General features: G+C 36.6%; 2 protein-coding genes and 1 non-coding gene across 5 annotated transcripts; 1 reads left to right on the top strand and 2 right to left on the bottom strand.

Moving 5' to 3' along the window:
* Window positions 1-52: 52 nt before the first annotated feature.
* Window positions 53-1,186, bottom strand: tnnt2c (troponin T2c, cardiac). Of its 3 annotated transcripts, none has more exons than XM_073838683.1 (2): window positions 1,106-1,186; window positions 53-1,021 (listed from the first exon to the last, which is right to left on the bottom strand). In XM_073838683.1, exons 1-2 carry the CDS (start codon window positions 1,184-1,186, stop codon window positions 356-358), a joined length of 747 nt encoding a protein of 248 aa, XP_073694784.1. In that variant the 3' UTR covers window positions 53-355. The 3 variants fall into 3 exon arrangements, with proteins under 3 accessions (XP_073694784.1, XP_073694785.1, XP_073694783.1); XM_073838684.1 differs by having other exon boundaries at window positions 53-1,054; window positions 1,166-1,186; XM_073838682.1 differs by having other exon boundaries at window positions 53-1,186.
* A 2,458-nt stretch (window positions 1,187-3,644) lies between these two features.
* Window positions 3,645-3,732, top strand: trnay-gua (transfer RNA tyrosine (anticodon GUA)). The gene is given in 2 exon segments: window positions 3,645-3,681; window positions 3,697-3,732. It is a non-coding gene; the product is annotated as a tRNA-Tyr (tRNA).
* A 1,353-nt stretch (window positions 3,733-5,085) lies between these two features.
* Window positions 5,086-21,511, bottom strand: cry1a (cryptochrome circadian regulator 1a). Its single transcript, XM_073838681.1, has 14 exons — window positions 20,641-21,511; window positions 12,075-12,183; window positions 11,698-11,840; window positions 11,210-11,394; window positions 10,573-10,661; window positions 9,683-9,823; window positions 9,261-9,572; window positions 9,030-9,181; window positions 7,708-7,910; window positions 7,381-7,488; window positions 7,190-7,282; window positions 7,027-7,101; window positions 6,829-6,939; window positions 5,086-5,847 (listed from the first exon to the last, which is right to left on the bottom strand). Exons 1-13 carry the CDS (start codon window positions 20,796-20,798, stop codon window positions 6,836-6,838), a joined length of 1,872 nt encoding a protein of 623 aa, XP_073694782.1. The 5' UTR covers window positions 20,799-21,511; the 3' UTR covers window positions 5,086-5,847; window positions 6,829-6,835.
* Between the last annotated feature and the right edge of the window lie 1,515 nt (window positions 21,512-23,026).

The following is a 23,026-nucleotide window of genomic DNA, read 5'->3' as shown; positions in this document are numbered from 1 at the left end:
CTTAATTTAAAATGCATGTGCATGTTTTCAATTCAATATATTTGATAACATTGGGGTTCGTGAGAAAAAGTTTACATAAATATGAGATTAACAATTTAAATGACATTTCTACTGTACATTGTGAAATGTTGTGCACAAAGAATTTTTTTAAAGGTTTACAGCATGAGAACAAGACTTCAGATTACATGAAACAAAAAAGTCCATTACGTGTATGATACAACGCTAAATGAATAAAGAGTAATGGTAGGACATCACAAAGAAATAGAAATAACGATGTCTTAGAAAGTTCAATGCAGGTCTTGAAACCTTTACAGCTTTGTTTTGTGTGTCATTGCAATGTGTCAATCCAATTCATTTATTTCCAAGACTTCCTGGAGCTCTTGGTTGTCTTAGCTCCTCTTTGATGGTCACTAACACGGTTCCGCAGAACGTTGATGTCGTACTTCTGCCTCTTCAGCTTCTCTGCCAGATCAAACTTCTCTGCATGGAGTTGATTGAGCCACTTCCAAAGGTCAAGGGCTTTCTCTCCCAACTTTTCCTGGTTGAGATGATCGATGTTGAGGGGCTTGCGACGCTCCATCAGACATTTAGTCTTCTTCTCACGTTCTGTCAACCTCTTGCCCTTCTTCTGATCCACCTTCTGCAGGTATCCACCATAGCCCTTGTTGGAAAGGATCTTCTTTTTCCTCGCTTCGTCCTCGGCACGCAGTTTGGCTGTCTCCTCTTCACGTCGTGCCCTTTCCTCAGCGAGTCGTGCCTGCCTCTCGCGATCACGCTCGGCTCTGATGCGCTGCTGCTCGGCTCGGTCCGCCCGACGGCGCTCGATGCGGTTTTTCAAAGCTACAAGGTCATCCTCTTCCTTCTGCCTGGTGGAGAAATGCAGCTCAATGAGACTCTGCAATTCATTGAAGTCCTTTTCCACACGCTTCCGGTGGAGGTCATCAAAGTCCACTTTCTCTCCGTCAGGGAGTTTTGGTGGTATAATGTTGGGAACAAACATCTTGGGTTTGGGTTTGGTGTCCTCCTCTGCTTCTTGTTCATCTTCCTCTTTCTCCTCTGTGACTACTTCTTCTTCTTCTTCTTCTTCCTCAACCTCTTCTTCAACCTCCTCTTCAGCTGCTTCCTCTTCTTCGTTCATCTCCTGTTCCTCCTCAAACTCCTCCACATATTCCTCTGTGTCGCACATGGTGCTGCTTAGTCACAGTAAAAATTCTGAATGGACTGAGATGTTCTCCATGGATGCCTGCTGGTTTTATAGGGGCCCCATGTGACATTTGCTAATGGCTCTTGGGTAAGCTCTTCGAACAGATGCACCTAGGATCTATTTTCTTCCATGCAAAGCCTTGTCTTGTCCTATACCCAGACCCTGACCTCTAACCTCTGACTCTCCCACTCTAAAACCTTTGTGGTGTGAAGAGGAGCCTATTTCAGACTCAAAACAGATGCACATGCACACTTGTGCATTGGTTGGGATCCTCTTTCACACCATTTTTGATTAGATTAACTGAGCACTAATGTTTAGGCATTGATTTAATAGGCTAGTTTTATTTCATCCGTTGCTTTCTAAACAATGTCTTTGTGTCATTTTTAGATTTACGGAACTCTCATTAATTCCATTTCTAGCTGAACATTCCAAAATGATGCAGAGAATTTTGCACCCCACCCATGAGACAATGAATGGAAGCGGATGATGGTAGACAGAGAGATAACAGACAAAGGCGAACAAGTGTTCGGTGGCGTCTGTACAACTATTTGTGTATTAACATTTCAGCTGGCTGACTCCGCCATCGGAATCCTATGGAACAACCGCCAGCCATTTGGAAAAAATACATTTTGAGTCAGTCTTCTATTTGGTGTGAAATGTGGGGGGAAGCCTTTAAATAAAGTTTACATATGCACACATTTATATGCGGAAATGTTTCTTTTGGATCCGTGACTGCATTTGGAGAAAATAAAATAAGAAAAAAACACTATGGGAAAAGTTTGCAGTTTCTAATATGAATTTGTTTCTAGTGTGTACAGAGAAATAACAATGATGGTGGTCTCTGAGCCCCTTGTTGTGATGGTATTTGTTTTAGGATTGCAAAGGAACTTATGGTTCTCCACTGGTCAAAATCTCCCAACTGTTACATCATGGTGCAATTATAGGTTTAATCATATGAAATAATTGTGTCCTTTTTATTTTACACATAACCAGTGTGACCCCTTCTAATTTGTTCCTCAATAATAGATGGGATGAGTGATGCCTCAAGAATGGAGGATAATTATGTCCCTCTTCCTCTCTTGTTTGATTATAAATAGTCTTTATGGTCTCACTGTACCCTTTTACTAAGGGGTGATTCTTTCAGCCTTCAGTCTGCCAGTATGTTATTTGTGAGTGACAGGTGGAGGTCTTATTTAAATCAGATTCCTGATTGGACGGACGCAGCAAAGGGACAGCTGCATCTATCAATAGGGGCCCGGTGTTTGCGATGATTGACAGGAACCCCAAATAACCAATTCACAGTTACAGTAGCAGTTTCTACTCTGCAGCAAGTAATGCGAGTTAAGTAATCAGATTTTTTTTTTCAGGTATAACTAGTATGCATTACTTTTTGATTTGAAAGAAAATTTATTTTACTTTTTTCAAATAAGTAATGCAAGTAACTTTGTTTTCCCATTAACTCACTGAAAGGTCTCCTGTCGCCATGTTGAGAGAAATTGGAGTTTGTGCAGACAGAGGCAAACTCAAAATATGACGCAAACCTGCAATAATTACATTTGTTAAATAACAGAAATATCCTTTATTTGTTTAATCCCATTGTATTAACCTTTTTGCTGCTGACCTTTGATGATCCAATTCAATTATACTAAGTTACATTAGACTAAATTAAAACTAGCATTTTACACTAACATTTTAAACATTTGTGCTTCTTTTTAATTGCTGAATGTGTTGCAGGTTTTAGGCTTATTCATTTCAGATTTGGTGTGAAAGGGCCTTTATGTTTGCTAAAAATGTAACCTTTTTAGATTAAAAACAAACAAGAAAGCCCTGCCCAGATTTAAAAAGTAACTCAAAAGTAATGCAAAAGTAACGTAACGCATTACTTTACACAAAAAGTAACTAAGTAATGTAATTTGTTATACTTTTTAGGGGGTAACCCTGTGTTGTAATGCATTACTTGTAAAAGTAACTTTCCACAACACTTCTCTGCAGTATATCGATAAAGTTTAAAATAGCATGTGTATTAAAATAATTTCTCGCTATTTACTATAACTTACATCAATTATCGCTACAGTCTATGGTTTACATAGACGCTGAATTCCTTCCTATTCTATTTTGTACTTAACGTTCCTTGGAGTGTACAAATTCAGCTTTGATTTGTAAATTTTCAGATAGATTATTCTACAGAACTTGTTGGATATGCAATCAAAAGTTAAGAACAAAACATGCATATACCATACAGCATAACTCCCGATAGAGATACCGTAATATTTAGTTAAATGGTTTTTGGTTTCTTTTTGATTATATGTTCTTTTTAAGATACTATCTATTACATCGTATGCCCGTAAAGAAATTATTTAATTAATATCACACCGAAGTTTATTGACGACTGCATGACGTACTGACGTTTAAATTAGCTAACGGTCGAGAATGACGTATCCCTTCGATAGCTCAGTTGGTAGAGCGGAGGACTGTAGAGGTTCAACACTGAAATCCTTAGGTCGCTGGTTCGAATCCGGCTCGAAGGAGATATTTTTTCAATCTGTAATTTTGGCAATGTTTTTGTTTCTATTTTTAAGTTGCAATCTTAGATATAATTATTTACGTTTTATTAAGAAAGCATTTCGATGTAAATAAAGGCTTTCAATAAGTCAAAAGATTATACAAAGTAACGTTACGTTTCCTCATCTATAGATATATGGATATCTTAACATGATGTTCAAAATAGTAAAACTGTCTTTTTCAGCATTCTAAAAAATCTAAAAGAATTTTATAATAAACTATATTGTAATATATAACATTTCCCACATGCTAATATAAGAAAATTACATGAACGAGAGAAACGGCGCCATCATGTGGACATACACAGACTTCATAAATATGTGACAAGCAGATTTATACCTCTTCTTACATTTTATGAGGGAGTTTAATTTCAGTTGACAGTTTAAGATGATTCTTCTGTCAGAGAAAAGACGTGGCTGAGCAGTTTAATTTATTAAGTGGTGAAATGTACGAAACATTAATTTCATAACACGACAGATGTGCCTTGAGCGATCTGTTTATGATTTATGCATGTGCGACATTTTAAAATGCACACACACACACAAAAAATATTCTGTTCAGTCATTAGGTTAACGTACTGAGATTACTAATGTAAAAAAAAAATATATTGTAGACGTCACGTCTTACGTAACGTAGGGGGCGTGGCCAAACAATTCCGTTTGAACTGCTAATGGACTCTTGTAGTGTGTACAAACATTTCTCACTTGTATGTAAACTTTAATATATTTTGGTCCTTGGGATACCGACAACGTACAGTGTTTGTAAAAAGCTAACTTCCCCGCGTTTCACGCCGTTTTTGTGTTTTAGGTAAGTTAAGCTGTCAATATTGTACAGTTTTTAAGTAGCATAAAAGTGATACATTGCTTAATACAGTCCACAAAATTACTAGGATAACGTTACTTAGTTCACACTAAAAATACAGCACCAGTGCCTTTAGCCGCATTAGTTATCAAAACAAAGCATTTGTTGGAAAGAAAGATAGCATAAACAAACAAGTTTGTTATGGTCTAAGTTGTAATCAGCACACTTATTGTTTGGGCCATTATCAGTTTTTTGGACACTTTGTGGTTGTCAGACTGTGATTAGAAATTTGCTTTAACTTGAGTGAAACTAGCTGCAGTAATCCACTTAAAATAACTTTAACAGCAAATAGTTACAGGTTAGTTTTCAGAATATGTTTAATGCTCAAATTAAATTTATTTATCTACTTATTTATGTAACAGGTCATCATCTATGCTGTGTAGTGGAATCGGCATTAGTCACCAAAATTTCAGCAGACTGTGTGACAGAACAACATCCTGTAAGTAAATGAGCGAGACGACATTTACATTTACACTTTATTAAACAAGCACAATGTGAGAGGATGAGAAACACGGTGGTGAATTATAGTTGTATATAGTTTACAGCAATGGAGAGACACCCAGATAGAGAGGAGGTGTACGAGACAGATGACTGAAAAAAGAGAGATCACAAACATTTGTGGTAGAGACAGAGAGAGAACGAGCAAGCAAAGGAGAGATCAAGAAAAACATAGTGCAAGCAAGCAGCCTGAGGAGAGGCTTAGCATTGTACTGCATGGACAAATGCTTTAAAATGTTTTTTTCATAAAGAAGAGAGTAAAATTGATCCACAATAATTCTTTATATCAAAAATATATCAATGGGTCTATGACTACACGAAATAGAGAAAGCACATACAATATTAAATATTTACATTTTGTATGTGAGTTTTCGTCAAATCCTTATATACACAAAAATTTAGTCCCAAACAGTCCGAACATGAACGCAACGTTGACAGAACATTGCAGCTGTGCGGATCACAGAGCCGCAATGTAATTCCAATGTTGTTAGGATGTCGGTGACCGCTTGGGTGAAGTCCCTGTGGTAATGTACAGTCAGATTGTTTCCAAGTGCTATGTGTTGATGTGCTTATAGAGAGAATCATGCACTCCCTTCAATCGCTCACGTCAGTGAATTTTGGTTTCTTCTGTAAAAATGCAAAATGTAACTCGAAAAAGGTGCGAACAAAAAACAATCAGGCCTCTGCGAAGTCGTGCTGTGACAGCTTTGCATCGACCATTTCTGAAAAACACAAAAAGATGCAAATGAGGCTTTCTGAAGTATAAGAATGTGACAGAAAAAAGAAACACTTGATATACACTAACAGTTAAAAGTTTTTTGACTTTTTTTTTTTTTAAAGAAGTCTCTTCTGCTCACCAAGCCTGCATTTCTTTGATTTAAAATATAGCAAAAGCAGTAATTTTGCAAACATTTTTACTATTTAAAACGGCATTCTATTTGAATATATTTTAAAATGTAATTTATTCCTGTGATCAAAGCTAAATTTTCAGCATCATAACTCATTCAGGCATCAGAAATCATAATATGCTGATTTGCTGTTCAAGAAACATTTTATTATTTTTATTAATTATTATTATTATTTAAAACAGTCAAGTACATTTTTTCAGGATTCTTTTATGAATTCAATGATCCAAAAATCACCATTTATCTGAAATAAAAGCTTTTGTAACATTATACACTACCATTTAATAGCTTTGAGTCACTATCATTTTTGATAAGAAAATATTAGAAATTAAGACTTTTATTTTGCAAGGCTTTAAATTGATCAGAAGTGATGATAAAGACATTTATAATGTAACAAATGTTTCTATTTCAGATAAATGCTGTTCTTCTGAACTTTTATTTATCAGAAAAACCTGAAACAATTCTACTCAGCTGTTTTCAAGACAATAATAAATGTTTCTTGAGCAGCAAATCAAAATATTAGACTGATTTCTGAAGGATAATGTGACTGGAGTAATGATGCTAAAAAATCAGCTCTGAAATAAAAGGAATTGACATTTTTAAATATATTCAGATAGGGAACAGTTATTTTAAATAGTGAAAATATTTCAAAATTATGTTTTTGCTATACTTCGAATCAAATAAATGCAGGCTTGGTGAGCAGAAGAGACTTCTTTAAAAACATTCAAAGTCTTACTGTTACAAAAACTTTTGACTGGTAGTGTATATAAACACTTTTTTTTACCACTAGTGACAGACCTGTTGTTTAGGAGATGCTCTGCCTCTGGACTTTTGAGCCTGTGGCAGGACCAGACTCCTCACTGTGTCGCTTTCCAGATGTCTGGATGGTGCTGCAGTGCAGTCCTCGTCCTGATAATAAGAATTGTAGATTAAAACTCTAACTGTAAAATCTATATGACATTACACTGCCCTCTGGTTAAATGTGAAGGTCATTACCTGGCTGTACAGCAGGACCAGATATCTGCTGTGAGTCTTGCCTGTAGCACATTGTGGTAATGCTGTTTCCAAAACCTGTGAGATACACAATCATGACATGTCTTGAATATAGAAAAATAACAATGCTGCTGAGATTGTTGATAACTGCAGATAGTGTCTATACCTTGTGGTGGCATGTTTGTTTGGTGGTCTCCTTGTGAGTAACCCATCGTCCTGCCGTGCCATTCACCTTGAGATGTGGGCGGCATCTGATAGCCTGAGGTGAATTAAAGCAAAAAATGTTATTCAGTTGAACAGAAAATCTAAAATAGCACAGCTTGTATAAAACATCAGGAAGTTGGGATGTGTGCAAACCTGAAGGTGCAGTGAATTCCTTTGTCATGTCTCCTGTTTGGAATCCCTTTAAGGTAGTGGAATTCTCACCATTTCCATTAGGGTTGGACGGGACTGTTGCCAGCAGTCCTGTAGGGAGAGAGGACAGTCAGAGAAGAGCATGTTTCTAATTCAGGCATTCATTCAAATACATTACATGCAAATCCTTTCAAAAATCAGCCCTCAATATCCAAAAGCCTGAGTCTATAAGGGTTAATCACATTTACATCATTATGTTTTTTTGGGTAAATGTGTTTTGCAGTTACACCATCAATCAGTGTTGAGGACAACATTGAGAAAGTGACATACCCAGGCCACGGTAGCAGGACAGTTGCTGGTAGATCTGTTTCATACGCTCTATGTTTAGACGGCTTGCCTCGGCGTGATGCACCATGGGTTTGGGGTAGTGTACACCAATTATACATTTGGCTGCTTTCTGGACGCTTTCAGGAGCAGTCCAGGGGTCGTAGATATACTTGGCTGGGAAACCCCTTAACACTGGCAAATATCGCCTTTAAGAGAAAAAGAGAGTAGATGTTACAATGAGTCAAAGATGCAATGTCCCAATTTGGTGTCCACATCAAATTACATTTACAAAAGTAATTGTAGATATATAGAAAGCATATTAAATGCAAATAATGTGTCTATTTTAATGTTTCAAATACATTTTTAAAGGCAACCCTGGGTATTAGGACTTGTATGGCTTAATATAACGTAAATTATTTCTCTAACTGAAATATATACAGTGCCTTGCAAAAGTATTCATACCCCTTCACTTTTTGTTACAGCATTATGTTAAACTGCCTTTTCCCCCCACATCAATCTACATCTCATACACCATAATGACAAAGCACAAAACAGGTTTGTAACAACTTTGCAAATGTATTAGAAATAAAAAACTGAAAAGATCCCGTTGCATAAGTATTCATACCCTTTTCTGGGACACTCAAAATTTAGCTCAGGAGCATTCATATTGCTTCTAGATGTTACTACACTTCGAGTGGAGTTAAACTGTGGCAAATTCATTTGAATGAGTATGATTTAGAAAGGCTCACACCTCTCAGAAAAGTTCTAACAGCTGAAAATGCATATCAGAGCAAAAACCAAGTCCTGAGGTCAAGATAACCGCCTGTAGAGCTCAGTGACAGACTTGCGTTAAGGCAATGATCTAGGGAAGAGTTCAGAAAAAAATCTGCTGCATTGAAGGTTCACAGAAGCATGTAGCCTCCATTATCCATAATGGAAGACGACTGGAACAACTAGGACTCTAGAAAATGTCTGCCAGCCCCCATCCAAGCTGACAGAGCTTGAGAGGTGAAAAGGTGAGGCAAAGAATGGCAGATAATTGCCAAATGCAGATGTGCAAAGCTTGTCACATCATACCCAAAAAGGCTTGAGGCTGTAAAGGTGCTTCAACAATGTACTTATTTCAGTGTTTTATTTTTAATAAATTTGTAACATTTTTGCTTTGTCATTATTATGGTGTATGGAGTGTAAATTGATGTGGGGAAAAAACTAATTTAAAGCAGTTTAACATAATGCTATATTGAGCAATACAAGTCTTAATACCCTGGTTTTCATTTAATAACAATTGAATTGTAATTTGTTTTCACTGCACAGTTTTAACTCACCGTATGTAGTCTCCATTGGGGTCGGTGCGGCGGCCGAAGCCCACGGGACAGTAGCAGTGGAAGAACTGCTGGAAGAAGGAGCTACAGGACAGCCACATCCAGCTTCCTGCATTGACGCTCCAGTCCGCATCCAGCAACAGCTCCTCAAAGACCTGTGAAGACACATGCGTGTGAGTGCTACCACTAAAGTTCTGTCATATTAGTGAAATCACAATCATGAGGTCCTCATACTTTCATGCCCTCCTCCCAGCTGATCCACAGGTCTCCGCGGGTGAGGAAACAAGCGACTGCGTGTCGGGCTAGATGGTGGATCCAGCCCTCTTGTCTCAGTTGGGTCATGATGGCATCGATCCAGGGAAAACCCGTCCTCCCCTCAGCCCACTTGGCCAAAGCCTCCGGGTTTTTGTCCCACGGTATCTGCACGCAAATAGGATTGCCCTCCATCTTGTCAAAGCGTGGATTGTTGGTGGCGGTCGTGTAGAAGAATTCACGCCACAGTAATTGGCCATAGAGGGACAGCGGAGGTGAGCTGTTCTTTTTGACCTGTGGGGAAAAAAAAGAGTTATTATTCAGCTTACTCCCCTACATGATCTCTGAGTTTGTTTAACATTAGCAACATTATTTGAAGTACAATATACACATGACATACTGACCTTCCTGTAGAGGTCTGTGAGTTTGAAGTAGAAGAGTTGACAGGAGAGGCAGCCAAATCTTAAATATGGACTGAGGCCAGTTGGACTGGCCAACAGCGAATTGGCATTCATTCTTGGACGCTCAAAGTTGGCCACCCAAGCCTAGAACAAAAAAAATTGTTATGAAAGAATCATTAATTACCTGTGATAATCAATAAGGATGGCCAAGGGCCAGTTTGTCTTACAAACACAAGATTTTGTTTTCTGGGATGTGTTGTTTAAAAAGGTTTTTTATTGTATTTGAGTCTCTTATGCTCACAGAGGATGCATTTATTTGACTAAAAATACAGTATAAACAGTGATATTGTTGTCTTTACTGTCACTTTTGATCAATTTAAAGGGCGAGTTTACCTAAAAATTAAAATTCTGTCATAAATCACTCATCCTCATGTCGTTCCAAACCTGTTAAACCTTTGTTCATCTCAGAACACAAATTAAGATGTTTTTGATTAAATCTGAGAGCTTTCTGACCCTGCATAGACAGCAATGCAACTACCATATTCAAGACCCAGAAAGGTAGTAAGGACAAAGACTGTCTGGGCCTTGAACAGTTGCTGTTGCTGTCTATGAAGGGTCAGAAAGATCTTGAATTTGATCAAAAATATCTTAATTTGTGTTCCGAAGATCAACGAAGGTCTTACAGGTTTGGAATGACATGAGTAATTAATTACAACATTTTAATTTTTGGGTGAACTAACCCCCTTAATGCATCCTTGTTGAATAAAAACTCAGATTTTTAACAACTCACTAAATCACATTGTTTTAAAGAAAAAGTGGATTTATAAATACAGTTTGTTTAGTTATATTTAGTTTTACAGCTGTACATGTGTGATTTATAGAGTGTCTCTAACCTTCCTCTCCAGGTGCCTCTCTAGACGAGTGAGGGCCTCTGTTTCTCCTCCAGGCCACACAGCTGAGGACAGACCTTCTGTGTCAAAGCCTGTTCCAGGAAAAACATCAACAATTACCCTTTTTACAGTGAAGCTTTCAAACATAAAGACAGTTTGACTGATTCCCATGATGTTTCGGTACGTAGTTAAGTATTGTACACATTCGTGACCCTGGACCACAAAACAGCCATAAGGGTCTATTTTTAAAAATTGAGATTTATACATCATCTGAAAGGTAATAAATAAGCTTTCTATTGATGTATAGTTTGTTGTGATTGGACAATATTTGGCTGCAACTATTTGAAAATATGGAATCTGAGGGTGCAAAAATTTCAAAGTTCTTAGCAATGCACATTACGAATCAGAAATTAAGTTTGAATATATTTACAGTAGGAAATTTACAAAATATCTTCATGGAGCATAATCTTTACTTAATATCCAAATGATTTTTGGCATAAAAGAGAAATTGATCATTTTGACCCATACAGTGCATTTTTGGTCATTGCTACAAATATAGCTATGCTACTTAAGACTGTTTTTTTGGTCCAGGGTCACATTTTAGCTTTGAAGCAATTTTTTTAAGAGATAGCAGACTGACCAAGCTCTTCCAAAGAAGGAACCCCGAACTTCTCATCGTGGTCTTCAGAGACCGGCGTGGTGCATGTCCCCATGACTTCTGCTGTGATGGTCTCTGCCGGGGTCTCCACCGCCTCCATCCTGCTGATGAGGGTCTGGAAGCGCTTGTACGTGAGCGGAGACTGGCCTCCATTCAGCTCGATGATCCTGAGTGAGGACAAACCACCAGTGAGTAAAAAAAGTAGGCCATATCAGACAACCTTTTGATCTTTTCTAATGGCAGCCTATGGTAATCCTGTGCTTTTGAACAGGGTTTGAGTACAGACAGGTGAAAATATGACACAATGTTGCAGTTTCCAAATTGTTTTAAAAATTGCTAGAAGTTACATACATTTGTTTCAAGGTAAATTAATGTTTTAAATTTGCATAATGATTTAGGAAAGTACTGTAAAGTGAGCAATGGCATTCATTTACAGAATCACAAAATGAAATTAATTTAGAAGTACGTACTTGTCCAGATCGTAGAGCGTGTGGGAGATGCGAACTATCACCTCAACGCCTGCCTCATTGGCCAGCTTCTTGATAGCTGCATCTCGCTCCTTTCCAAATGGCTCTGAGTCGTACTCGTAGGACAGACGAGTAATGTTCCACTCCTGGATGCATTACAAAAAATCATACCATTAGGGGGCGTAAAATATTCACTCAGACATACAACAGTGAAAGAGAGAGCCAAGTCACGACATGTGGAGGATTAAATGGAAAATGTCACATTTTAAAGAGCACTTTTTTTGCTTCAGTCTTATTCTTTGTAATCAAGGATATTTTATAAATCAAAAAATTATATCCTAGTGCAAGATTATTATAATACTGAAATATGTTTAATCAACCTTAAATAGCCTGGGGAAGACATCGGTAGGTTGGCCACGGATAACGAAGAGTCGTGAGTTGAGTTTGCGGAGGCTGGCGTCCAGGTCTTCCAAACACTGCAGTAAAAACCTGAGCAACAAGAGACATAACATGTATTAATAGCCACATACTGACAAATAATACTGTATCATGCACATAATATAAGTCTAATTAGAAGGTAGTTATGCTCACAAAAACTATTGCAGTGCTGTTGCACTGTGCAACATCTCAGACTGGGCAAGGCATTAAGCAAGTATAGGGTAAAAATAGTAACCATCTGCTGACAGAATAATTGCTGTAATTATAGATCATTACTTGCTGAAGCTACAGTGTATTGCAAAGGGTTTCAACCTGACCCATTTTCCCTTATGTTTTACCCAATTTTTGCACATTTTTTGTCAAAGTATTGTCATAAAATCTAATTCTCTCTGATACAGTCAAGTCTAATTTTATTCAGACGCTTTCAACATTTCTCACATTATCACAGTTTATTCGCTATAGTTTCGAAAATAAAATTTGACAAGAACTCAAAGTTAAACTGTGTCAGAACAAAATAATCTTGATAACTTTGATAGAAATGTATGTAACAGGTCAAATTTTTGGTCCCAAATGTTTATAAATTGTACTGGGTATAATATGTCACAGTTTACTCTATTTTGCTATCGTCACTAGTAAAAAAAAGTCTGGTGTGTGAATAATTTTTGGTTTGACTGTATGTGTTTGTTATATATTCATTTATAAGCGCTCAAACTTGGAATTGATTTTAATGTTGCTTTTACTAAAAAAAATAAATATTTTTTTTTAATATAAGATATATAAATATGCTATTTGCAGCTAACTTTCAATTGAATAAAATGTGTCACAATATTAATAGGTTAATTACTCCATTCCTGCTTTGCAAAATAGGGCCAAAACATACAGAACGATTGAGTCAGTTTGGCACTATTGGCATGATTACAACTTACAGAGCCACGCTTACAGTAAAAGAAACGGCACAGAGCTGCCATTAAAACAGGCTGCAGCCCTTATAAAGCTGTCATTGTGCATGTACAGACCCTCATTTGATCATTCAAGAGATGCACTCCAATGTCATTTAATTCACTGTTCCAGGTGCTGCTGTACACAAAACTAAGTAGTTTTGAACCTTGATTATTATTTCAACCTCAAGCCCGTATCTTGTAAACAAGATCGTGCATCTACAATTACTCATCTTTGGCATTGCTAGCACCATGTTCTACCAGTTGAGCTACAGCAACATTGACTGTATAAGTATGAATGGTGCAGGTCCTGTGTAAAATTCACAATCTGATTGCTGGGGCAATGGCTGCTAATGTGTTGTAAGGGTATTTTATGTGGTTAATAGAATGTTTAGGGTGATTTCTTATTGGTCCAAATCAAAGTCTTAGATGAAGACTTTCAGTCTTATTCTCCTATTGGTAAATTGGGTCATTAAAAAGAACCATGTGAGCCGTCCGTTCACACAATGTACAGAACATTTTATTTCCGGTGTAGCACCATTGAAAAGTGGTGCAGGAAACCCAATGGATCTTTTAAAATAGCAAGCCACAACGAACTGAAGAGCACTTAGCCATGATGCGGTGTGTTATTGACCCAGAAACCCAGTTCCCGTTGTCTGCAGAATCTCACATAACCTCAAGAGCTGAGTAAGTGAAAAACTCCAGTCTCCAAGGCTAAACTCTCTCTTCAACCGCTAAAATACCTCGGATAATCCTGGCCAAACTATTCTTGATCTCAAATGAAAGCTCTCTAAAACTATATCGTTATAACACAGTCAGACAAAAGAATGTTATGTCATTTGCATTTCGAGGAGACCTGTCTGGGTCTTAGTGCAGACGCAGTTTTGCATAGTCTTTAGTACGAAAACCATAATTAATTTGACATATGATAGTCTTGTTTCTGTCTTGACTGTAAAACTAATCATAAAATGCTAAAGAAAGGAGCCTGGTGCTCTATAGGGTGACCAATCAAATATTTATTTAGTGTCACATGGACTACTGTTTGAGAATGATTCATAATAATAATTCTGATAAAATTATCAAAACAAAAGCAAGATGGATGAACTGAATATAGGCAATGAATCATAATTCTCTGATAAAATTATCAAAACAAAAGCAAAATGGGTGAATTGAATATAGGTAAGATCTAAGCCATGTTGACTCTTTCAAATCTAGGAAACCGATAACCATTCTAGTGACCCCTTAATATCATGGCAGGTTTGCATGTAAGAACCATTCACATTTGTGGAATTTTAAATTCATAATTTCAATTATGAGTGGCAAATTCTGGAAGAAGACCTGATAATATTCCTATACTTTGTTGTGAAATCACACTGAGATATATATTAGTATTGTGAAGTTAAACAGCAAAATCAAACAGATTTATCAGTCAGCAAGAGAAACGGCAGCTCTTAATGATTGCGATAACTAAAATATTGACACGTATGTAAAGTAACATCATGTAAACAGATTTCATATCTGTGCGTAAAGAAACATTGTGTCAGAGACCAGTCAGCCATTTGTGTAGAACATTGTTTAATAACTTGCATTTAAAAGTTTATGGTCTCTTCTCCAAGGCTGTATTTATTTGATCAAAAATACAGTCAAAACTGTAGTGTTGTTAAATCTTATTACAATTTAAAACAATGTTTTTTATTTAAATATATTTTAAAATGCAATTTGTAATAGCCAACTAAAGCTGAATTTCCAGCAGCCATTACTCCTGTTTAGTGTCGCTATTTGCTGCTCAAGAAACTTTTTTTAGTATTATCAATATGTGCTGCTTAATTCATTTGTGAAAATCGATATACATGTTTTCAAGAATCCTTCATAAATAGAAAATTCAAACTAACAGCGTTCATTAGAAAAAAAAAATCTATGGTATTATAAATGCTAAGGTCTGTCATGAAACTCTAGATGGCGCGGGCTGATGGGTCAGTAACGCGAACTGATGATTTTCACAGCGTTAAACTACTTGGCACAAGCTGATTTGTTCATGTTGCATCTGCAGCAAATTAACTTGCTGCTTTACATTTAATGGCTCGTTAGCGTTCACTAGAGCATTTCGCAGCACACTTTCGAAGTTTTTCTGAAACCCCCACCTCCCCAGCTCCACCTGTATAGATCTGCTACAGGCTATTATATATGCTATTTGTGCAATAATCAGCAGTGTAGTAGATCTATTCCACCAAGACCAAATACATTAACACGTCATATCTACTACCATGCTAAGATCTTGCCATGCTAGAAATTTAGAAACTTCTGATTAGTAAGGGTGGGTGGTATGACCTAAAATTAATATCACGGTATTTTTCATCTTTTGAACGGTGACTTTGATACATTTGATACGGTTTTTTTGATACATTTTGGGAGAAGTAGCCTGTCCTGGCCCTTTAGTATGTGAATAAAGTTAATATTTTTTATAATTTAATAAGTAAATGGTAGGTATCCTTATCAAAAAGAGACATGGGAGAGTATTATCCATTCTCAACATATTTATTTTGCAAAAAACCTAAAGATCTTACTTAACAGTGTACAACAAAACAAAAATTATTATTTTTTAAATTTAATTTCTTCAATATTTAAAACCTTTAAATAACTGGGGGAAATCAACCCATAGCAACAGTTTAAAAGTAGACCAATTCTGTGGGGAAAAACGCGGACTTGGCAACCCTGCATCCAACACTAGTCCTAGTCATGTGTTGTATAATGAATTTGTACTTTTGCCATCTAAGCGTAGATATAAGGTTCCAAGATTTAATCGAGTGAAATTAAAACATTCCTTTGTACACCAGGCTGTCCTAGAGCTAAACAAGATCCATGTAAAATGAAATCTCCAGTGTTTTTTTTTTTTTTTTTTGTAAATCGTGTTTTGTCTGTTTGTAAAGAGTGTCAACATATCCTTACGCAAGAAAATTTTCAGATTCGTCTGACAATAAAAGTCATATCATTCATATCAACACGAGCTGCTGGAGTTAATGTCATTGCACACATGAGTAGGAAATTTCTGCACGTTAAAAAAAATACAGGTTATGTTAATCGAGTTTACACACTGCCTCTGAAACTTTCGTCCGTCATAAAAGAATTCGGATCGGATTCTGCATTTTCGCATCCATAATAAGCATTTTGATAAGGATGGCGAATATGAGAAAACTAAAAAAAAAAAAAAAAAACGCATATGAAAATCGGACTCAGTGTACAATGATCTTTAGATTTGAATGATCACGGGTCGAAAGTAAAGAGAGATGACAAAAATAGACTGGAGGATTTGCTGCAATCTTGTACTCACTGACAAATATCTATTATAAGATGTGCTGCTCCCTTTACACAGAGTGTGCGTTATCGCAAAATCGAAAGTAAAAGTAAACAGCGCGAGCACTCAGTTAAAAGCGATTATTGAAAGTGCGAAAATGATATCGCCTCGCGCCCGCTCAATTTGTGATCCGCTGTATAAATCCTTCGGCTGGCCGACTGGGAAAAGTCCCGGTCGTCTCGATTGCCACTCCGCCCCTGGTATAGGCTACAGGCCCGACCTTTCTTCACGATGTTTCACCAGTCGTTTAATGGCCACTCCCCTTTTACCTACCACCTGCAAAGCTGATACGAATGTGTTTTACTTTTTCATTTACAACAAGATATTTAGTATAAGGACAGGTATTCAGACCACAACTGAACGTTTGAAGAAAATTGAATGCCTTATTATTTAGAATTAGCTATTATTGATGTAAATGCAGCAGTTCGAAGCACATGATTTATTACGGTATTGACGGTATTAGAAAATCCATGTCGTGGCGCAATGTCACACCGGTGCTGACTATGACACCGGTGTACCGCCCAGCCCTACTGATTAGTGCATAAAAATTTCTTACAGAAAAATCCCAACTAATCTCACTGACTCCAAACTTTTAAGCAGTAGAAAAGACGGCTAATGCAGTCCACATGTACTAGTATGCAGCACACAATACAAATGTTAATACATCTGATTAGAAACAGCTGTGTTTAGACGGCTGACAAAATACTGTAACTAGCTCAACTAATACAGTGGGGACCAGAAGTCTAGAAATAGTTCCGAATCTGAAATGTTTCTTCTTGCGTCATGTAACATTTTTGAAGTTTTCGAAATCCTGACATGGAAAAAGAGCCCATGTTTTCGACTTGCTCTCAGTTTCGGACCACACTGTATATCATTGTTAACAAATGATTCATGTTGCACCAAAACATCTGTTCTTTTATTTTGATACTGTTGTATGATCCTGCCTGCTCTGCATCTGCTCGCAGGAAACGTTACCCTCAACGCACAGTCAGTGATAATGTGTAAATCCTGTCTAAGCCATAGCCTCTCTCTCTTTGTCATTGACTCACTGCCGTATGATCGGAATCAAAGACAGTAGTCTCCTAGACCCGCTGACACACAAACAGACAAACAGAACCCGGGTCACACAGAACACCATGGTATCATGTTATACGGCAAACTGCATCATTGTTGAAATGATTGCAAAGATAATATAGTGCATCAGTTTACCAAAGCCAGGCATAATTATTTTGGTTTTATTCACTTGCCCCTAATTAAACAGATTTTACAAAGCCAGCATGAGATAGATACACCTTCGGTAACCAAGAAAAAACAACAACATCCTGTTTATTATTTTATATCTTGTAAAATTTACCATCTTTCTCAGTTTATGTAAACTAGATGGATCCTAGAGTCTGTTTTACTTCCATGGCGAATAAAGTAGGTCACCACAGCTGAGCACGTTACTACGCATTTTGTAGTCATTATGATCACCCTCTATAACACACTGACCCATTTCTGTTCCCTGCACAATGGAGCCACAAGAGGTTGGATGAAGGCAGGAGACACTAAGCGCTGTTACATCATTACACAGCATACAATCAGATCACCTGTCGTCCAGCAATAGGCCTTACTTTGCGTGTGTGCCAACATACATTTATAGAAATGGACACACGTGCACACACACAACACATGATATAGAGATTGGAGCTTTTTAAAACAAGTGCAGATTTTTATCAGTTACTCAACTTAATGTTGTTCCACACCTGTATGACTTACTCTCTAACGTGAATCCCAAAAGGAGATATTTATAGAATATCCAAGCTGGTCTTTTCCATACAATCAAGCATGGTTTTATATATGTTTTGGTCTGTTTATCACTTAAATCTATTATACGACTTATATATAGTGAATTTATTGTTCTTTTTGCAGCTTACAGTCCCAGAACTCATCATGTTCTACGTTCGAAAGTGTTTGGAACGACATGAGAGTGAGTAAATAAAGCCATGTATTTGTTTATGGATAAACTATAACTTCAAGAGTTTAGGAGATGTATAGTAAGCATGCATGGCTGTGGAAAACTGATGCAAGGGTCTGTATTATGTATGTAATGTTACTCGTAGTTAAGGACACAAAACAAAACAGACAATTTTTTGATCTCTTCTTTAAAGAAAAATGATTTATTCTTAAAAAAACCCATTAATTGTTAGTTGCCAAAAGTATACCTCCATGTGCTGAGCATTTAGCAGCAACTCACTGACAGTTTGGGCTTATCTAGTAACATTTCCTGCATGTGACCTCACTTAGAAACGGTCAGAAAAAAGTTTATGAACAACATGCATTAAGCAATTTTGGTTCCTCTTTGAAACCTACAGTAGCTTGGTTTAAGTCAGTATTTTAACACACTGTCTTATTGCAATTTCATTTAGAAACCTATTCAGAAGTGCCCTGCTATTGTTGGACAAGCTGAAATCTGCCATTGAGGCCTTGTTTTACCAGTCAGTTGACTAAACTAATTACAAAACATACTAGTTTCTCTTTAGTAACTCAGATATTATGACATAATTATACATCTTGTACTCTATGGCAAAGATATGCACTTGCTGCAAATCAGTCACTTGTTTTGATCTCTAACCAGTCTATAAATCTACTAATTTACCACTGATAAATTGCAAACCCTTGTAAATGAGTTACAATAAATGAAAGTCTATAAGTCCAATAAGTGTAGTTATTACTATACTGCTGATAGTTTTTACCTTAAAGAGTTGTATTATTTGTAATACGTTATTTGAAATGCTAATAGAGGTTCTGCTATATTATGAAAAAAGTATTTTGATAAAGCACTCAGATCTAATTGTATCCTTGCAATGATGTCAATGTAACAGAATAGATAGATAATATAGAAAATAGTAGTAGCTGTAGTAGATTAAATAGAGTGTAATAGAACACATTAGAAAATGCTAGAATGAGACAAATAGAATAGTGTACAATTGATTAGAACTGAATATAACCTGTTGATAGATTAGATGAAAATAGATAACAGAATTGAAAAATAAGAGTAAAATCGATTTGAATAGAACAATCTTAATAGAATGGATAGATTGCAGTAGAATAGAATGGTAACACTTTAAAATGTGATCCTGGACCACAAAACCAGTCATATGGGTAAGTCACAATTTTTTGAAATTGAGATTTATACATCATCTTAAAGCTAAATAAATACTAAAATAAAATTAAATATTGAGAAAATCACCTTTAAAGGTAAGTTAAATTAAGTTCTTAGCTATGCATATTACTAATCAAAAATTAAGTTTTTATATATTTATGTTAGGAAATTGACAAAATATCTTGATGGAACATGATCTTTACTTAATGCCCTAATGATTTTTGGCATAGAAGAAAAATCAATAATTCTGACCCACACAATATATTTTTGGCTGTTGCTATATACCCGTGCTACTTAGGACTGGTTTTGTGGTCCAGGGTCACAAATAAGTTTTCATTTATCACAATTAGTTAACTTCATTAGTTAACATGAACTAACATTGAAAATATAAAGCATTTATCAGTTATAGTTAATGTATATTTCAACATTCACTAATAAATTATTCAAATAAAAACGTAACATGAACTAACACTGAACAGTTGTAGTTTTACTAAATAACATTAACAATGAGCAATGCATTTGTTAGTTTGCTTTAATTTTAGTTAGCTAATGGGACCTTATTGTAAAGTATTAGCAATAAAATTTGTAGAAACAGATGATTATTACTAGACTACTCCGAATAAGATTTTGCAATGCATTCTAAGCACACATATGTGACCCTGGACCACAAACCCGGTCTTAAGTAGCACGGGTATATTTCCAGCAATAGCCAAAAATCCATTATGTGGGTCAAAATTATCTATTTTTTCTTTTATGCCAAATCATTAGGATAATAAGTAATGATCATGTACCTTACAGATATTTTGTAAGTTTCCTACCGTAAATATATCAAAACTTCATTTTTTATTAGTGATATGCAGTGCTAAGAACTTCATTTGGACAACTTTAAAGGCGGTTTTCTCAATATTTCGATTTTTTTGCACCCTCAGATTTCAGATTTAAAAATTTCACCCAAATATAGTCCTGTCCTAACAAACCATACATCAATGAAGAGCTTTTTTATTCAGCTTTGAATTGGCACTTATGACTGGTTTTGTGGTCAAGGGTCATTATTTGGCATCCCTATACATTACCTCCACCTGCTGATCCCAACGTTCGAGGATCCAGCGAACCAGGGGTCGAGGATGTACACACAGCGGACAGTGTGCGCTCCCTGGATGGAGTCTCTGAGTGACGGATTGTCGTGGAGCCGCAAGCCCTTCCTGAACCAGTGGACCGTATTTACCACCATTACTCCACTTAAGTCCCTTCAACCCTTTGTATTATGCTGGGGTGCTACAAAACAGACCTTCGCGTTGCTCAACTACTCACTCCGAAGAAGAACTGCTTTCAAAAGCGTAACAAATTGGACAGGCGACAAATAATCTAATAAAGTCACTAATATGCGCGTTCAAATGATTCTGTAAACAAATAATTAGCCTTGCTCTAACAAAAGAGTTTCCATTATCGTGTCTAATGATTTGGAACACGACCACAGTTGAAGCATTGGGGCAAGCGCTGGTTACGCGCGCAATAGCCAAACACACGACCGGCTTTAGGACCAGGACGCTACGCAAAGTACACTTCCCTGTTGTATAACTTGTTTTTCTGAATTACTTACAATAATCAACTATAATGTACATGTTTTATATCTCGCATTGAAGAAAGTTGATCTGTGAGTTGAGATCTTAAATGTCAATGCGCGCAGTCGTCCAGTTGAAGTGAATACGGAGTCGGACGTGCGAACCCGAAATCAGCGCGATTATGTAAATATTAATATTGGCTCAAGCTCCTCGTAACCGAGTTACAGGCAGCTGTCGCAAAACAAAGCATTATCCCGGATGAAATGAGACTTCATATTAGATATTTAACGTGTCTTTGTTGTTTCCTTCAACGTTACGTCCACCAATATTTTCCCACGGCGAAGGGTCCATACACTTTCGGCCATGCAATTCGGTCGGTCGTCTTAACTCCACCTATAGTTGATTGCGCACATGGAATAGCGCTTTCTGGTTGGTCAAGCCCTAGTGTGACGTCTTTGATTCTCAGTCACGTTCCTTTGGTGTGATTGACTAACACACTAACCAGTTGCACTTTATAAAATGTTATAAATTTGGTATTGGTAATGAATATTAGTCTTGATACCCTTTGTTAATATGCATGTTATTACAGTGTTATTGTTTATAAAAATGTTAGTGTTAAATGATTAAAATAGCTGTATGTGAAAACTCTGTTAGGAGTTTGAGTATATAAACAAGCATCAAGCAAGGCTTGATTTATACATTGCCACCCCATAAGGTCCGTAAAGGACGTTAGTGTTCACTCCTCGAAGCTGATTGGTTTAGAGCTACAGTACCCGGATGGGCACATGAGAGGCGACGTGATCAAACTCGTGTCAGGGCGCTGAGTTTTCCTGAAGCAAGATGGCGCTGTTGAGACGTGCTGTTGATATCTGTTGGCAGATATCTATTTTCTGGGTTAGTTTGGCTTACTTTACACAATAGAAGCCTTCAGTCATCTGTATGAATACAATTTAGGTCATATTCCTTACATCTCTGTAATGTGTTATCATTTGTTTGTCAGTTATGCTATTTAAGTTTACAAATACCTTGCAGAATCAGCAAAATGTTAATTATTTTACCAAAATAAGAGGGATCATACAAAATGCATGTTATTTTTTATTTAGTACTGACCTGAATAGGATATTGCACATAAACAGCATTTACATATAGTCCACAAGAGAAAATAATAGTTGAATTTATAAAAATGACCCCGTTCAAACGTTTACACACACTCGATTCTTAATACTGTGTTGTTACCTCAATGATCCACAGGTGTTTGTTTTTTTTAATTAGTAATAGTTGTTCTTGTTAGTGAGCACTTAAACTGCCCACTGTTTTTAGTTTTTCAACATCTTTGTGTATCTGAATCCTTTCCAACTATGACTGTATGCTTTTGAAAACCATCTTTTCACACTGAGGACAACTGAGGGACTCATATGTAACTATTACAGAGAGTTCAAACACTCTCTGAAGCTCAAAAGATGGATCTAAAAATCATGCATTCGTTGTTGGAAAGGGTTGAAATACACAAAATTGCTGAAAAACCAAAGAATTTGTGGGACTGGAAGGATTTATCTGAAGAACAGCAGGCAGTTCAACCGTTCAAAACAAACAAGGGATTCATGAACTACTATAACACTACTATAAAAAAAAAAAACGCAGCTGTGGATCATTCAGGTAACAACACAGTATTAAGAATCAAGTGTATGTAAACTTTTGAACGGGGTCATTTTTATAAATTCAACCATTATTTTCTCTTGTGGACTATATGTAAATGTCTTTTATGTGAGATATCTTATTCAGGTCAGTACTAAATAAAAAATAACATGCATTTTGTATGATCCCTCTTATTTTGGTAAAATAATTCACATTTTGCAGATTCTGCAAGGTGTATGTAAACTTTTGACACAGGTGTATG

Source organism: Garra rufa, chromosome 4 (assembly GCF_049309525.1).
Source record: "Garra rufa chromosome 4, GarRuf1.0, whole genome shotgun sequence".
Classification (NCBI taxonomy): domain Eukaryota; kingdom Metazoa; phylum Chordata; class Actinopteri; order Cypriniformes; family Cyprinidae; genus Garra; species Garra rufa.
This window is presented reverse-complemented; position numbering and strand designations above follow the sequence as displayed.

What these genes read in the sequence shown, in the direction of transcription:
- tnnt2c (XM_073838682.1), bottom strand. Translation starts at nt 1,186, where the DNA reads ATGTGCGACACAGAGGAATATGTGGAGGAGTTTGAGGAGGAACAGGAG.
- cry1a (XM_073838681.1), bottom strand. Translation starts at nt 20,798, where the DNA reads ATGGTGGTAAATACGGTCCACTGGTTCAGGAAGGGCTTGCGGCTCCAC. An exon ending in CCCAATGGAGACTACATACG is followed by an intron (nt 7,911 to 9,029) that starts GTGAGTTAAAAC and finishes TTTCTCTTAAAG; the next exon opens with GCGATATTTGCCAGTGTTAA. An exon ending in AACAAACATGCCACCACAAG is followed by an intron (nt 7,102 to 7,189) that starts GTATAGACACTA and finishes TGTATCTCACAG; the next exon opens with GTTTTGGAAACAGCATTACC.